The sequence below is a fragment of the Chionomys nivalis genome, chromosome 9 (assembly GCF_950005125.1).
Source record: "Chionomys nivalis chromosome 9, mChiNiv1.1, whole genome shotgun sequence".
In the NCBI taxonomy this organism is placed as follows: domain Eukaryota; kingdom Metazoa; phylum Chordata; class Mammalia; order Rodentia; family Cricetidae; genus Chionomys; species Chionomys nivalis.
This window is the reverse complement of record NC_080094.1, coordinates 33416967-33434897: the sequence shown is the minus strand read 5'-3', so window position 1 is coordinate 33434897 and position 17931 is coordinate 33416967. Positions and strand designations below refer to the sequence as shown.

At 41.5% G+C, this 17931-nt stretch overlaps 1 protein-coding gene across 3 annotated transcripts in view; it reads right to left on the bottom strand.

Annotated features, from left to right (window-relative positions):
- The window catches only part of Kif16b (kinesin family member 16B), a 296601-nt gene that overhangs the window by 112356 nt on the left and 166314 nt on the right, over positions 1–17931 (bottom strand). For all 3 annotated transcript variants that reach the window (XM_057780936.1, XM_057780934.1, XM_057780935.1), the window contains 3 exons: positions 14718–14870; positions 10507–10603; positions 7772–7822 (listed from right to left, as the gene is read on the bottom strand). In XM_057780936.1, the coding sequence (XP_057636919.1) occupies positions 7772–7822; positions 10507–10603; positions 14718–14870 (301 nt within the window). The remainder of the gene's footprint in view (positions 1–7771; positions 7823–10506; positions 10604–14717; positions 14871–17931) is intronic.

Sequence of the window (17931 nt, the reverse complement as noted above, 5' to 3'; positions counted from 1 at the left end):
TCAGTTGCTTTTCCTGCAGTGGACAGGACTCCTAGACTCAACAAGGAAGCCAGTGACACATCAGCCAAAGACAGAGAGATGAAAAGGCTGCCTGTGAGAAAGCAGCAAACTCAATGTGGGTGAATATGTAAGACCTTACAAGAACCTTAAAATGTACTGTGGAATGATTCCACTTAGAAATAAAAACCCAGGAACAAGCATGTCATTAGTAACTTGGATTACATGTCTATATATAAGAGATAGTACCTTTAAAAATTAATATTTTTTAAAAATTGTAGCTGAAACAGTGTTGTTAGATCATCAGCCAAAAGGCATAAGTAGAATTTAGGCTGCACTGTAAATGTTTCGATGAGAATTTTCTCTTCTTATTCAGGTTGTCTCTTACTGAGGAACTGAACAGGAAATGACATTAGTATCTGTGCAGCTCACTGTAGGCTATGCAAGGGCACTGAGTGGCCTAATTCCACAGGGAGTCATCAACGTCCTCCCAATCACCAATTATGTACCAGATGGTTAAATTCAGTTCGTGCATGACCATGACAAGGTCAGCCCTAAGGACTGTCACCTAATCTCCTGGAGACCAGAAGAAAGCTTTGCTTAAAAAAATACAGGCAGATCAGTGGTTTTGTTATTGTTTCCGCCCCTTTAAATCAGATTAATTTAAATTGGAATTACCAATTCTCTTGTCTCTCTTCCCAGCATAACATAAAATTCTAATTCTTCTTTTTCTAAAATTGTGCATTCCGGCATGTAGCAGTTGCAGCTACTACTATACATTAGTCACCTTATTCTGCCCCAGCAACTTAAAAAGGGGGAACCCTATGCAGACCAATCAGTTACACTGTTGAAAAGGAGGCAGCTCATAAGAAACTGGGAATAAAGTGTATGTAGGTAGAGAGTAAGAGTATGACAAATGGCCAAAAAGTGGCCAAAGCAGGTTTGCATTCACTCTAGGTGAGGTCCCTAGGCCAAAAAGGACCTTATCTTAATACCACACTGTCTATAAAGGCTGAGGAGGCACAGCTCTTCAGATTCTGCTAAGCCATGTGACTGGCATTTCTTGGTTAAAATCCTCAAATGTGAAATGAATGATGACAGAGTCTACTTTCTAGAATAAAGCAACAACATATGGGCAACAGATCTACATTTTGAAAGCAAGAGTTCCCAGCATAGTTAGAATTATTGTTACCATTGTAATCTACTTTGGTAATAATGAGTTTTTACAAAATAAGGGCCAGAGTGATGATATGCAATAGAAACTTGTTCCTCTTAATCAGCTAGAGCATTCAGTTGCCTTCCCTACCAAGGAACTTTCTAGATGACAAAGGTGCACCCTGAGAAGACTGGATGGCAATGGTTTGGAAGCTGTTGCTCAAGCGGAGAGAAAGCACTGAAAACTGCTGGATGAGAATTCAGAAGAGAGGAGGCAAAGAGAGAATCATCCACTCTAAGCTTGTGATACAATGCAAGTTGCAAAATCCACTTGCTTTGTTCCATTACAGACAGTGCTTTGAGGAATCAGAATGAAGATGGAGATTACTGCAGGGAGTGGTAAGCAGGCAATGATACCAGGCTGTGCCTGGACGCTTCTATCACCTCCACTAGCTGGCAAATCAGCAATGACAAATAAAAGCCTTTTGTCTTTCCTATGCCACTGAAACTTCAAGAGTTGTTTGATACTTGGCAACAGATAATGGATGGAACATTTTTTTATAACAAGCATTTGAAGAAAGAAGATGCCAAAACTACATACTGTAGACAGTGCAACAACATTAGTAAAATGACCTCACTAGAAACTAAGCAATCCAATAAAACAGCCTGGCCATCAAGGAACCATTAATAAAAGAGGTTCAAATCTATTTATCATACATGGTATCTGTGAAAAAAATAATATAAGAGACATTTACTGTAATTATTACTGCTGGAAAGCTTAACTGTGCCCTTCCAGAGGGAAATATGAACATTTTCTAAGAACTCAGACTGTACAAACTGTTTCGAGATTTTTTCAACAAAACCTAAATAAATCCAGTCTACCAAGTACAAGTCTCAGACAGAGCAACAAGTGTTTTAATCAAATTCAGGTGAAATTACCTTTTCAAGTCCTCAAAGAGGGATTGTCCAGAATATATCAGTGAGTTCCACGCAAGTGTTTACGCTTTTAATCCAACAACTCAAAATGCCAGAGAACCGAGTACGTAAAAACCTGTTTTTCTTGACCTGGAAATGCCTACAACTGAACTGCTACCCTGGCTGCATACACTATATAGTCTCGTACCTGTTCGAATGCAGGAGGGGATGTCAGAAGGTGGAGAAGGAAGCCACAGTGGAAAGTGGAGCAAGTCTACAGGCCTCTGGAATATTACAATAATCTTGATTCCTACTGTATAGAGCATATCACTCAATCTCTCACTTCCATGAACCATATTTTATTACCAGGTACAAAGTATGCCTACGAGAGAGGGGACAAGCATGCTGACAGGCCTCTCTCTGGAGGTGACTCCACTATGCGGTGAGGTCTGAATAGAACAGCGTCACCTTTGAACCATACAGCAAATCAAAGTGTGAGGACAAATATCATGATTTTACATAATGCTTACATTTACTTTATGTTCTATATAGTAAAAACCCCTCAGGGCCATTATTTGCAGCATGGTAGAATAATGGAGACATGCCTGTCTGAAGTACACACTCTCTGTTAACCTGACAGATCACTTTTGTATTGCTGCTTCTTCCTGATCATCACAACCCTCTGCCAGCACCTTCAATGTTACTCTCAGTTCTATTGACTATTAATTCTGCTTTTCTGAAAATTCAAGATATTTGTCAAAATAGTGGTGGGACTATTTAAGAACAAGCAATACAAATTATAATAGATGAAAAATGAGAATTAGAAAAAAGAGTATTGATGAGCTATTAGATGGCTCTAATGGTATATTTCAGTTCTTTTTTTTTTTCTGTTTTGTTTTGTTTTTCCCAAGATAGATGGTGATCTATATAGCTAAAGCCAGGACCAATCAGTGGTAGTAATTTTCACAATGTTCTCTATATAGTTAAAAGCCTGTGGGTATAAGGCAATGAGGTATGTGTCTATTAGGAGAGGAGTGTTTTGGAAGTGACAAAAGCACACTCCATCCCCAAATAAGAGAAATCAACTGCCTGGAAAACAAAAAGCCTGACACTGGTCCACAGAAAACAAGGTTGCTAGGTCACAGCACATTCTCCAGTTCTGTGTTTTCCTGCTCACTTCCCCAGAATCAGCGCAGAGCAAAACAGATGGAAATGCAGAGATGCTTGAACAGCCTGCCACTCTCTGTTGGCAATTCTGATGAAAAGCAGTTGGTAAGTTTCTGGGTGGGTTAGGTTTTGACTCATCCCTATCATCGGTTAGTAGCAGAAATGAAGGGCCCACATTTATATTTTACATAAGCCAAAAATGTGACCAGAACAGAAGGGCCCTCCCTTCCAAGCCAAAGTTAAAATGAGTGGTTTAATGAAATCAGGGACTCACTCAACTGCCCACTGTGCTGAGCTGGGCCCAGCTAAGAGAGGAAGGGGTGCAAATGGAGAAAAGAGGCCCCGCCCCTCCACCAGCTTCGGAGCCTCTGGAATTTAGTGGACATGCATCTAAGAGAAAGGACAACGGCAAAGTAACAGAGAGTATAAATTACCTCAAAGCATGTTTCCCTAGGATTGCCACACAGAAGTAGATGAAGAGCAAGGCAAGGCTGGACAGCTGCAAAAGAACCTCAGGCCAGCAAACACCTGTCTTAAAGGACTTGAGTGATGGCTGGTCAAGGACCAGGAAGAATGGAAGACACAGTAAAGCACTGGATGTCATTCAAGGTAACCATATATTTCACAAGACCAAAGAAATAATGCATAGAAATGTTATAAGCCAAGGAGTCCTTCTAGTATAAAAATACACACGGCCAAAGATATATGTGTGGGGGATGGGCTGGGGAGGTTAAAGGAAGCTGGCATGCTCTGCCTCACAGCTGTGCTACTCAGGGCCAGCACGGAGGGTGTCAGCGAAGGTCACTGCCAGACTGGGCACCTTTCCAGGCAGCACAAATTAGTGCACTGGAGGCCAGCAGGCACGACCAGATTCCAAGCCACCACACCATAAACAGACACTAAGCCAAGCAGTGAGAATGCTTTAATCACTTCACCAATAATTGGGTAGAACCAAATTTATGGTCTGAATTTAAAGACAATGAAGCAGGTGGCAATAAGTGTACTTTTTTTCAGTTCTCTGCTATAAGCTATTTTCATTTTGCTTTATTCAAAATATTTGCACTTCCAATTTTAGAGTCCTGCTTCATTCCCATTCGATTAACTACACTGAGATATTCATATTTTCTTGACTGTTTTCATAATGCTCATTTTATTAAAGATCTACAAGAAAATGTCCTGTATTTAAAGTCTTCTCCCTAGAGTCTTCTTAAGTATGAGATCAGCCAAAGGGCCTCATCCTGAGAATTGAAAGTGAGTTTCCAGACATCACCCTCCTGATTCTGCCCATCCTGAAGATGCAACGGAGTAAGCATCTGGGTGCTTGAGATATCTTGACACTGCTCAGATAAACTACTTTTTGTGTTCAAGGGAAGCCCATGCTTCCTTAGGAAGACCAGCTCTATTGTTGACACTTTGTCCTTCTCTGGAACAATGACACATCTGAACTCACTCAGAGGTTGGCATCTGATCACATCAAATCGCCCATGTGGAGGAAGTGTGCTTAGAGAGTCAGTGTGGGGGTAAAACACACGGTCCTCCCTCAAGAGTGCCACGTGGGTGTTCATAAGGATGAATGATAGGCAGGGGGTGCAACTGGCTTCATTCTCCAATCTGACTGTGGTATAGAGCAGTAACTGAACTTCAGCCAGAGAAGGAACGCTGGCCTCCATATTTCCATGAAGAAAGTAAACCATATCAACCAAGGTGTTCTGGAAATTGGAAGATAACTGAACTCCATTTGCCAAAGCTAGAGCAGGGATTTCTGCTTCCAAATCAAGAGAGAGCTGAACCAGATCCTGCTGGAGCAAAGGGTGACTTCCGGGGGCAGCATCTTCAGACCCAGGCATCAACACACCCAAGAGGTCCTGACAGAGTTGTTGAGAAAGGCTCTTGTTGTAAGTAAACACAGTTAGCAAGAGGTCCTGTGTGGAGCCCAGGAATCGAATGCTTTGCCCACCAAAGCCGACCTGAATCTCCTGCAGTGCAGAGAGAGGAAGAACATGAAAGATGCTCATGGAATCTGGGCAATTATCTAACAGGACCAGGGCATACAGAGTTGAGGGCAGCAGGAGCAAGCACGCAGCTTGGGGCTCAGGTTGGGTGCAGTTAGCAACAGCAAGCCAGTAAATGCCTTTGACAGCCTTTTCTCTGCCCAAAGGCTCTGGCAGAGAACAAGTCATGTGTTCAAGGAGGTCTGCGAGAGGGTATTCTTGAAGCTTCCGCATTTGCTCTGGGAATGATACAAGGGTCTGCTTAAATGCAGTGATCTTCCCAGAATCTTCATAATCAAGACAGAAAACTGAGTTTGGCCAGGAATTTGGTGAGCCTGTAGATGTGAAGGTTAAGTCTGTGGAAGGCGCTGTGCTCTTGGCTGACCTTGGGCTCCCCTCATCTTCACTGTTAAGGCTGCCAATCTGAGTTTCGGGAAGAGGAGGAGGATCTGACAGCATCATGAATGACCTCACAGGCAGCTGTAGGGGTAAGCGCTCCAACAGTGGCAGGCCTCTGATGAAAGATGTCACTTGGGAGGCCAGTCCACCTGAGTCACACATACTCCCTACATGCTTGGCTTGGCTCATTACTTTTGTCCCAGCATGTATCAGGTGACCACTGGTGTCTTTATACAGGTCTGAGAGCTTGTGATAAAAATATCCCAGTCCTTTCTTTGCTTCTGTCCTGATATTGACTAGCGGAGCTAGAAAGCGAGTGTTTTCAGCATCGAGCTCTTTCTCATTTTGCTGCTCACCACACAATGTGGAGGCTGATGCGCTCTGAGGAGAGCTGCCAGTGGGATGCTCCTTTTGAGAAATGCTTTCAGAGAGAACAAAGCACTGCACCCTGCTTTGCACCGCTTGCTGGCTCCCTCTGTCTATTGGTGCTAGCTGGGACATGTGTTGCAGCAGCGTCCAGCTGGACCTGATTCCCCAGCTTTGTTTCTCTTCATGAGTCATCAGCCCACTGCCATTTTCTGATTCACTCTGAGAATTCTGTGCATCCCTGGTGGTGATCCCATTAAGGAAAGTGATTTCAGGCAGATGGACACATTTAGGCTCAAGGTGGTCAGAGCTCCCAAGGTAACAAAGTTTATCACTAGTGTTCCTTAGTACCTCAGGCCCTGGGGACGGAACCATTCTCTCTTGGGAGGACATGAAGAGAGCTGTGGGGAGTGAAGTGCTCTGGGACGTAGGATGGCTCCAGTGGCTGCTCAGATCCACCTGAATCTCTTCTTCTCTAAGGACGCTGGAAGAGTCAGTGTCATCTTTGGGCAGAAGTGGGATAACACACTGTGCAGACCATGGCTGTTTTTTCTGTTTAGGATGTCAAAAGAGGTTGAAATGGGGTTTGACTCTGGGATTCTTTTGCACATCGTGAGTCTCGCATCCATTGGTTTCATTGGAGTGCATTAATTGAGAGGTGAGCAAGAAAGCCTAAGTCATTTGTGCTGATTGATAGATAATTTAGGAACAGATGATTGATTCATATATAGAACATCAATTTCCATCTTACACAGTCTAACAGATTGGCAGACATTTTGATAGAAACACACTGGTTAGTATTTTCCACGGTATCCATTTCTTGGTCTGTGATTGCATGTTCTCTGAGGTACATCCCCAGACTTCTGATTCATTGTTTAAAAGGTCACAGTTAGCTGTATGACCATATTGCAAACATGCCCATCTCTTTTTTTGGTTCATTTCATGTAAGTCTTTAATCATCTTCTCCCTAATTAGACGACCATTGCTGATATACCTATAAACCTTCGCTAAGGAAGACTTGCTGCATGCATATTATTTGTTGGGTGCCATGGAAACAAAGAAATAAAAGGCAGCTTCTTGTTCTCCCACAGGTACCCACTAGAAAGATGTCCAAAGAAGGCTAATGTCATTACTGGATGACTAGCAGGGAGAATGGGTGTGGTCCCAGTGAGTCAAGAAACTATGAACACACACCCTTTTTCTCTCTGCTCAGTAATGGACAGTAGATATGGTGAGCATATTTCTATCACCTAGCAATTAAAAAAAAAAAAAACCAGTACTTGGGATATATGAAAATGGCATTCTCCTTGGTGGAAGAAAACAGAAGTGAATTCTTACCAATTGTATGTTCTAATAGCATCTGTCCACCAGAGAGACAAGACAATTGATCAAAGGTTTCCTTTGTACCACTGCCAATTATATATCTACAAAATGAACAGGTTTAAAAAAAACACAGAAGCTTTCAGTTTCATTTCCACCGCCCCCTTATATCTGATCTTGATTATATAATTCTGCCTTTTAAATGCAGACCAAGAGAAAGGATACTGTTGCTAATGAGAAACCGGGCACAGATACAGGGCATTCAAATAAAGCCAAAGAATTTTCAAGCCTGCAGGATTCCCTTTAGTTTTATGTCTATATAATAGTTTGCCTTTTCTATTAGCCATTAATCTCACTGGAACTTCAAAATTCTAATTATGCAACTAAACATTAAGAAAATTTAATCACATAAGCATGCCATAATTTAAACAACCCTATCAATCTGAAAAATCACTACCTACCTCATATTTTAGCTTACGTTGAGTGGCGCCATTGTGAAGTTCCTCATTACTCTGAAAAGAAGAGAAAAGCCTTCTGTATTAAATTATAGCATGCTCATAAAGGGGAGAAAAAACTGATTTCATTACAAGTATTTATGAGAACAAAATTCTAAAGAAACATACCTGCCACTCAAAAATGACAACCATTCTTCAGGATTTACATTCACAAAGTAAACAAGTCTCTTATTGATTTATTTGCAGGACAGAGAATTAAACCACTAACTTTTAATGTTAAGTTTAAAAAGCAAACTTACAATCAAGTTCTCCTTAACCTGCAAGTTATGAAATTTAGTACAAAAAAAAATCAACAAAACTACACATACAGGTCCTATATGACTCAGGTACACTGCTTCTGAGACTATATCCAAAGTACTCAGTCTTCATGGATCAGAGAAACCCACATGGCCATGTTTATGCAGCACTATTCATAAAAGGCAAGTTAGGAAACCAGAGAGGTGCCCATCAATGTGTGAATGGGTAAAGAAAATGTGAAATGTGATTGTGTGTGTGTATGTGTGTATATACACAGAGGTTGTGTAAAGGTGTTTCATTCGGCCATGAAGAAGAGCAAAACTGTGTCAGTTACAAAGAAATGGATGTAATGGATCATCACATTATACAAAACAATCTAGATTCACAAAAGAGATATCAAGACTTTTTCTCAAATGAGCAATTTAAAAAAATAAAATAAAATAAAAAACGAAGACTAAGCCCTATCAGGACATGAAAACATAAGAAATACAAAATTAAGGATGTGGATGGAAATCAAGGGGAAGGGGATGAAAGAGGATGATGCTGTAATGTATAAAATTATCTTATATGTATGGAAAAAGTATCACAAAAATGATTACTTTTTAAAATTTATATATGCTAATACAAAAGACATGAACTGTCATTTGATAAAAAACTACTTACAAAAGTATACATTTCAAGAAGAAAAGTATATGTCTACTTGGAATAATTTACAAAGTAAATTATGTATTATAGAAATTGGTTTTATTTGGGGAGAAAACATCTGACTGTTTTAATCTTTGGGACACAAAACTCATCTTAATTAAAATATTAACCCCTCTTATTTAAGAAGGGGGAAGATCAGGGTTTTGACTGTTGCTCAGAGACTGGAACTGGTGGTATTTGATAACAACAATGTCTGTCATTGTATGTACTCTTACTGGAATTGACCTAATGATATTTGTAACTGCTTATAGATGTTGGGAAAGGTTTGACACATGCTGTAAAGTGTTTAGGTTTAATGCATATGTTAAAAATTTTAGATTTTGATCCCTTTTACACTGCCCTAATTTTTGGCAGGCAGCACTCATAATATTATTGTGGAGTAGGCATTTAGGAAGGAGGATATACCTTAGGCCAGACTACAAGGTGAATACTGGGTTTGGAAAACGCCCTTTCTTCTTGTCTGGAAGATGGAGCTATTGGTGCCCAAATTATATCATTATATCTTTTATTTGGGAAGCTCCTCACAGTCTTTTCATTAATGATTCACGCAAATCCCCAATGACAGGAGTATTGTGGAGTCCTCCCCTAAACAGCACACCATACAGAGGTTGTAGAAACTGGCTCAACATGGCATGGTGCCTGGCATGAGGATCGCCCTCCACATAGCCTAAGACAGGGAACCCTGCGGTCAAAGACCTGCTTACTTTAGGCCTTGCTAGATACCTTTTATTTGAGGAGCTCCAAGGACGGGCGACTTGTGGCAGAACCTCTCCCAACCTAAGACAGGGTCCTGGGAACCCGAGGACGGGTAAGGGGGAAAAAAGACCTGGTCCCCACTCGACCTAAGACTCATAAGGCACCCCTCTGTTCCCAGGAGAGGTAAATTGCTCCACCATTCAAGAGGAGGGTCCCTCGTTGTCCCAGTCCCTTCTCATTTAGATATGACACCAGGGTTGGACTCTGACCTGGCACCCTCCACTTGATAGATGCCTGCCTTTATAAAAGAAAGGGGGATATGTCAGGAGCCATGTCCCCCCCCCCCGCCAAAATTATTATAGGGATCACCGCCCTGAGGAGTTATGCAGAGGGCTCCGCTTCCCAATTGTATTGAGAATTGTTTTATTGACAAAGCCTATGCCACACCCAAATTGTCTGTTAATAGAGAGCTATCTGTTAGCGGAACCCGCCTCACATTCCAAACTATCTAGAGAACTAGGTGTGTCAACTTGTGAACTCCTGGCAGAGGAATCGTGACCTGACCGATCGTAACCTCTTGGCCTACGTGACCGGCTTGGACCACGTGGCAAGATCCCATGCCCCAGTCCCCCAAGCTCCTCATCCAGGGGCTATATAAGCTGCAACTATGACTCTAATAAACGGAGGCTTTGACAAATCTGCCTAGCCTCCTTCTTCTCACCAGCCCATGTCTTTCAGGTAGTACCTCTCAGTGACCCTGGAATAACTGACTGCCAGGTGGGTTACAGACCCTAGACAGAGTAACTCGTCAAGATGGTCGACAATCAAAGCAAATAAAAAATGTTAAGAACCTTAACATATGTATTTAATGAATGTTCCCTCAGAATTATAAAACTGTAAAATAAGCTACTCTTCAATTAATTTTATCTGAAAAACTGTTCAGCGCTATCCAATTGATATTTTGTGCTCTTTCTGGAACATTCCACGTCTGAATGTTCATTAAGCAGCAGTAATGACCATACAACCTGGCTCCGTTAGCTCACCTTCATCACATCAGCAGGTGCATGGCTGGCATCACCAATCGCCCTGTGCAAATCATGAAGGCGTCTTTGGACTTCTTCTTCTATGTATGCACTGATCCTGAAAACCATGGAAATGTGACAGTTTTGAATATATCTAACTGGTACACACAGTCACTATGTATGCTTTCAAGATGCCCCATATACTAGGGGTCAATTCATTCCTAAGACCATGTATGTGCATATATGATGGAACTAGAGATCACCATGTTAAGTCAAACAGCCTAGACTCTGAGAGAGAGGTATCAGGTCTTTTATCTAATGTATGCTATTTGGAAAAACTGAAAACAAAAAGCAAAGCCCTAGTAGGACTTGAAAATCCTGATATTTGTTTTATTTATTAAATATAAATGAAAATTTGGGATTCCAAACTATTTTCTTTTTTCTAAGAAGTGTGGTACTATGCATTCACTCTCTGGGTTTTCCCCAAGTGAGGACAGGATTGCATAAATAAGTAAGAGAAAATTGAAAGTGAATGGAGAGTAGGCTGTTCCACTGAAACCCTCCATGGAGCACATTCAGGGTAAAGGCAAATCACAGCCACGGAATCTGAGGCTCTGTGTTCCTAGATCCCACTGTAAGACAGACAATAGGGTCTCCTCTTTTGGAACAGGAAGACATTAATGGTAGTTATTTCTTAAGCACAAGGCCATTTATAATGATTACTAAAAATTAAAAAGAGGTGGAAGAATACTCTAAGGATATTGACTGTTCATCTAGAACAGTGTCTTGCACTCTCCTGGCCTATCTTGTAATTCCAACTATGTTATCTACATGTGGCCATTGAGAGCACATCTGAAAGTTATGCAATGTGGATTGCTTGGCAAGGGGCCACAAGAGAAAGGAAGTAAAAAACTATTGACTTATAAAACAAGTGTCAACGAATATCTGGTGTCTCATAGAAAGTATCTGAATCTGTATAAAATTTCCACATCAGCTTTGACCATCAAAGTGGTGTTCAGTACAGTCTCTGATCGGCCAGATTTAGTCCATTAGAAGAAACAGAGTCAAGAGGAATAATAGGATACAAGAGAGCTGATATGGAAAGTGGGAAAACAGGGGGCAGTGGCTCTTCAGGCAGAGTGGAGGGAGGTATCAGAAGAAAGAGGTAGGTAGGTAAAATAACAAGAAGGATGTCCAAAAAAGGCCAGCATAATCCTACTATTAACTATTTACCCCAAACAAACATGTAATAATTTAACTCTGTGTATATATACATATATGTTAATAATATATAATCAATATATACTATGATATATAGTTAATATATTATAATACGTACTTAATATAAAATTTTAATGAACTCTTCTCATCTTGGCTAGTAGAGCTCCTGCCAAGAGCCAAGACCACTTAACAAAAACACCAATACCAAACATGCAAGTCCTCATCTGAGTTATTAGCCAGGGATGTCCAAGAGACTCCCAAAACATACAGCCAACTGCTGTGGTACTTGGTTGCCCCCTAGAGATAGAAGGTAAGTCCCTATTGCTGAAGACCCTATGTACTTCTGAAACAGATCCCAGAGACCCCTGAGCTGTAACTGTCCTGAATGCCCCCTCCTGTAAACTAGCTTTCATGGCATTAGAAGGTGCCATATAAACTTCCAAAGGAAGGAGGCAAGCAATATACTCAGCCAGATATCTATGAAGCACTATGATTATCCAGCATTGTAATATATCCCTAAGGGTGTAGTAATGGCACACATACCTTGGAGGAAACTAATAGCTCTATAATTAGACTTAAGACTCATTCAAGAAAAACAAAATCATTCCTGGTACTGGAAACCTAGCTAAAAACCTAGTGCTAGTGAAATCATGATTATTGTAGGAAAAATCTACAACCACTAATTTACTAAACTATCATAATCCCTAATTACATTCTAAATATTTGTCATTACACCCATATGTAAGTGTAGTCTTTACCTCATCAAGGAAACTTCTCTTTGCAACAGATGAAGACTGCTATAAAAAAAGTATAACCAATCAAAATTCAGAGTTATAGGCCTTGCCCTGTAGTCAGATTGATGACTATCTTAAATGTAACCACAGAACCTTCATCCAGCAACTGAAGGAAGCAGAGGCAGAGAGCCACAGAGTTTCCAAAGTCCAGTCGAAGAATGGGAGGAGTGAGAATATGAGCAAAGAGGTCAAGACTATGATGGAGACCGCTTACCTGAGCTAATGGGAGCTCACCAACTCTGGCCAGACAGGGAAGAAACGAGCATGCAACAAAACTATGTTCTTGGAATATGGGTGACAGTTGTATGGCTGGGGCAGACTATGGGGATACTGGCAGTGGGACCAGGATTTATCCCTACTGTTTGTACTGCCTTTTGGAACCTATTCTCTTTGGATGGATACCTTGCTCAGCCTAGATATAGTAGGGAAGACCTTGGTACTTCCTCAAAGCAATGTGCCTTACCCTCTCTGAGGAATGGATGGAGTGTGGGGTGGGTGTGGGGAGTAGAGGGAATGGGAGGAGGGGAGGGAGTGGGAACTGGAAAATGAAAAAGTAAAAAATGAAATTCAGAATTTTGGAGCCCATTCCCAATAGATACATCTGCAAAACACTACTGCAGCTAAGGCTCAGTGAACGTTTTGGAAGAGGTGGACACAAAAGCTGTAATTGTCAGAGAATCAGGGAGCCTGGTGTGAGATTGTCTCCTGGTAACATGAGAACACACATAAAATCTCCCCAACATGTCTGCCCAAACATGAGCTGAGCAAGGATGACACCAACAGACATGCCAAAGTGGATGGGGAAAAGTCCGTGAGGCTTAAACCCTACACCACAAACTATAGGCAACTGAGGAAGCGGGAAGATGGACAGAGTTTTCCCAGCAAACAGCATACCAATTTGCATATGGTAGCCCAAAAAGCATACATACAAGTAACATCATAAAGACCAAACAGGTTACATTTAGGAACATATATGTATATGCATTTATGCATACAATAACAATTAGTGAAAAAGGGACTATGAATTTGAAAGAGAACAGAGTTATATGTGGGAGGGCTTGGAGGGAGGAAATTAAGAGAGATATATTGTAATTACAATATAAATTACAGTAGCTCAGACTGTCCAAAGCAATCATTACTTAAATATAGGATAGAATCCTCCAGTTCCACAGATGTGTCCTTCCCTTCCCCCTTCTCATTCATTCATTCATTCATTCATTCATTCATTCATGTGTGTACGCGTATGAGTGTCTATACATGTGTGAGCGGATGCACATGTGGGAGAGGACAGAGGAAAACCTTGGATGTTGTTATTTCTCAGGTGTCGTTCATTCTTTGTCTTTGAGAAAGGATCATTTACTGGACTGGAACTTCACAAGCAGGGATCCACTTGGGTCTGTCTCATTGGGGGTTGGGATTACAAATGTTTCAATATGCCTGGATTTCTATTTGTTTTTATTTTTAACATGGGTCCTAGGATCTTCAATCTGCAGCCTATAAGTCAATCATTTTACCAACTAAGTATTTGTAAATATTTTCAAAATCCTATCAGTGACTTGTACTGCTGACCAACAGAGAAATGCTTTTCTAAAATGCTGGGTAGATATATTAATATTTCAATAGAGTAGCCCAAATAAGAGGCAATATGTACTTTTCACTGTTGAAACTAAAATCATATATAATTGGCCATGAGCCAAGGTCATTTACAGATGACCTCCCTCACCTTATGGCCATTTTTAAACTGGTCCCATGTAAAACACGGACCTATACTAAGAGGCTCATACCATTCTGTACACATTTTGATAAGCACTGAGCTCCTAAATCTAGACTGCAATGCTGCCCAGTTAGATAGTTCCCCCATGGAAAAATTCAATTAATCCTCTGACCTGGTTCTCCCAACCTGGCCTCTGCATAACTTTGTTCTGGATGAGTTGGTTTCTCTGCACCTTCTAATTCTACTGTCTCACACAAACTATTTGAAGCATGATGTTTTGGATTTGGCTGACTGGTTTTTAGGTCCCCGATTCTCTTCACACTATCACTCACCCAGCCACAGGCCAGGCAGCAGCTGACAAAGACAGAGGACATCTCAAGCACAGTACTGCTAAATACTATTGCGTCTGATAAATCCCTCCAAAAGTAAACTAGACAATATAGGTACAATAAGTCACAACATGGAAACATAGCAAAGCATGGTACCAACTGAATGTTGAGTACCTGGCGTCCATCAGTGGAGCCAGTTGAGAGTTTTCAGCACTGGGTGGCAAGCCGGAAAGAGCAGCTTTCCCCTCTGAGGTCCCATGATGAGGTCTTTGAACACCATCTACCTCACAGATCTTCTGTTTCAGCTGGTGGATTTCATGTTCTAACCTAAAAGATATGAACCACATAACTCCATTAATTAATAGTATTACACGAATACATTCTCTGTAGGGAGCTATTCTACAAACCTGGGGGAGCCAGAAAAATTCTAGTGCAAGGAGTTTTCCCTTCTAGTAGAAAAGGTGTCACCTACAGGAAAAGGAACAAGGTGAAAATGAGCCATGAGAAGGGTACAGGTCAAGAGTTGCAGGCATCCAAGGCTTAGACTTCCCGGTCACCAAGGACAAAGGCACTTCCGCTGTGTCATAAGCAAGTCCTTAAAGGTGCTGCCCAGGATTCTGAATCCCTTAAACCTTGAGTCAACAGAGTTGGTTGTGGACTATATATGCAAATTCTGTTAAATACTTCTGTTTGACATGTAGTTCTGGGCTGAGTCTTCAAAGGTCACTGGAATTATGGGCATTTGGAGATGACAACAGAAGATGTACCAAGGGCAGAAACCCATCAGGGCAAAGAGACTGTGCCACAAGACCCAGGAAGGCACTTTGGCCAAGACAGAGGGGATGAGAAGGGGAACCAAGGAAGACAGATCTAGGAAATAGAGTTACATGAGAAATTAAAATGAGCCAAAAATTGTGAAATCAGAAAGCATTATTACAGATGACAGCTGGTATATTTTTTAAGCTCTGCATTGTATGAAAATTCAGGTGGCCCTGACTCCTGAACAATCAAGCTAAAGGGCCCAGCTCATCGGCAGATTTAGTCCAAGGAACAGAAGACTCAGCAGCTGATAAGCACAGCCCACTCGGCATGGCATGTGAATACAGACAGGCATTGGACCTGGATTTCTACTGCAGGGATCACATGTGCTCAACTAATCTCTCTTTGTTAATCCCTCCTAATCAGAGATGTTAGTATCAAAAGCTGACACTTCTTGATGCCGCCAAGCCTCTGGTGCCACCATCAGTAATTTGACTGTTTCATCCTCTGCTAGATAGCAAGTCTAAGGCCAATAAAGGTTACGTGAGACCGTACCTCAAAAACACCACCACCATCAACAAATAAGAATGGTAAAAGGGACCACATGGATGGCAAACCAGGACTGCTTTAGACAGGGTCTCAACAATGGCAAGCAGGATGTAAGCGAAGATGGCAACATTCATGCTCTTCTGACGCCTGCTGGGTTTTCTCATGACATTCTCCTAGGCTAAACCATTAGAAAATCTGTGCTGAAGTTACTTAGCATGGACGTTTGATTGGAACCCTAAATACGCAGTGAGATTTATATATATAGTGGGGCTCAGACAGTACCTATGTGAAGTACTGTCCTGTCTATATTTCAGCCACACTACCAGCCCACTAACAGCTGGGAGAGAAATAAACCTAGACCAAGCCCCTAATATGCCACTTCCTGTATGCCACTGGTGTCGATAGTAACATAACCATTATAGGTTCAAGTCTCCTACTTTCTGCCTGGGGGTGATGTCTCTTCTTCATGGGAAAACACACATTTTGAGTTACATGGGATTATTCCTCATGGGGGAAGCATCATGACTACGTAGGATCATCATCATCACTGTTGAGGACTCTGAGTATTAGCGGTTTTCATCCTATCTTTTCTATGGCGACAAGAGGGCTTCTTAGTGGAGCTGCCTGATGTACGCCACTGGGGCAGCCGGAATGAGCAATGGAAAGGAAGGGTGTGGCCTAGCGTGAGCAGTTCATAAGGCATCAAGGAACTATTGGGCAAACACGACCAGTGCAGTGCTGTCCCATCTGGTGCCATGTGGTTTCAATGTTTCAGTTTGTCAGTTTCACAAGGGGCCAAGCCAGGCTGCACAGCCAGTCCTGGCTTACCTGTGAGAAGGCAGAAAGAAAATAACACACAGCAAAAATATCCTTAGAAAGCTGCTGAAGCCTTGAAGGCAAAGCAAAGTACCCAGAATTCATCAGCCTGAATTAGATATTGGTAAAGTCTATGTCCTCAGAACTCATGAAGCTAAGTGCCTCCTCGCGAGGTTTTCGAACTGCTGACACCAAGGAATCACTTCCATGGAAATTTCAAGACCATGTCTGTTATTACAGAGTATTAATACTGAATGGCTAGTTGATAAAAGTCAGGGACATCAAGCTAAAAGCTCGGGATGCCTCTTATTGCACACTGCAGGATACAAATTGAGAGCATGCCCTCCACTACTTTAAATTTCCTGGGGCTAGAGCTTTGTCCAGCAATTTCATTTACATAACATACCTGCAATCATTTTCTTAAACCTCCGACCTACTTCTCTGAAATAATAACATTATGGTTTTGATTGTTATTTTGTATTTGTTTTGCCTGAAGGAATTACCAGAGAGTGACTGTAAATGGAGTCCATAGGATAAGCAGATCACCTAAAAGGAAGCAGTCTTGACCTTCTCAGGAAAATGATGGGTATACATTTAACACTCTGAGAAGGTCTTGCCTTGTCTCACAACTGTACTGAAGCCTCTGCCAAATACTAAGTTTGGGTCTTACGGCTAATAGAAAGAGCACTGCTGATTATGGGTGGGATAAGACAGAGCTCCATGTCCTCCCACTTGGGCTTCAGCTAGGAACTATGAACAGAGGCACAGCATGGTGGTGCATGCCTTTAATTCCAACACTGCAGAATCAGAGTCAGGCAGATCTTCATGAGTTGGAGGGCATGAGTGTCAAGTTCAGCCAGACATACACAGTGAGACACAGTCTTAAAAAACAAACAAACAAACAAACCACCTACAAACAGGAGTTCGCTGAAAAAGCCATATCTATATTGAAGATTCTGCAGACTGATTGACTCAATAGACTAATTGGCAATTATGAACAGCTGGAAATTTACAGATGGAGAGCTAAACTAATTTTGGGCAGTCTTTATTTCTGTTAATAGTCACTTATCAGTTATATGTATCATATCTAACCCAATGACTTTTTAATCCTTGGAATGTTTTCCTAAACTTGACATGCCTAGCCTCCACCAATCCAATGGCTAACTATGTTTCAGATAACAGCTAAAACCTACTGTTGAGATTTTCTTCTCAGTCTATGGAATCCACTGATGTCTTCATCAATGCATTTGGTAAATGCATGATT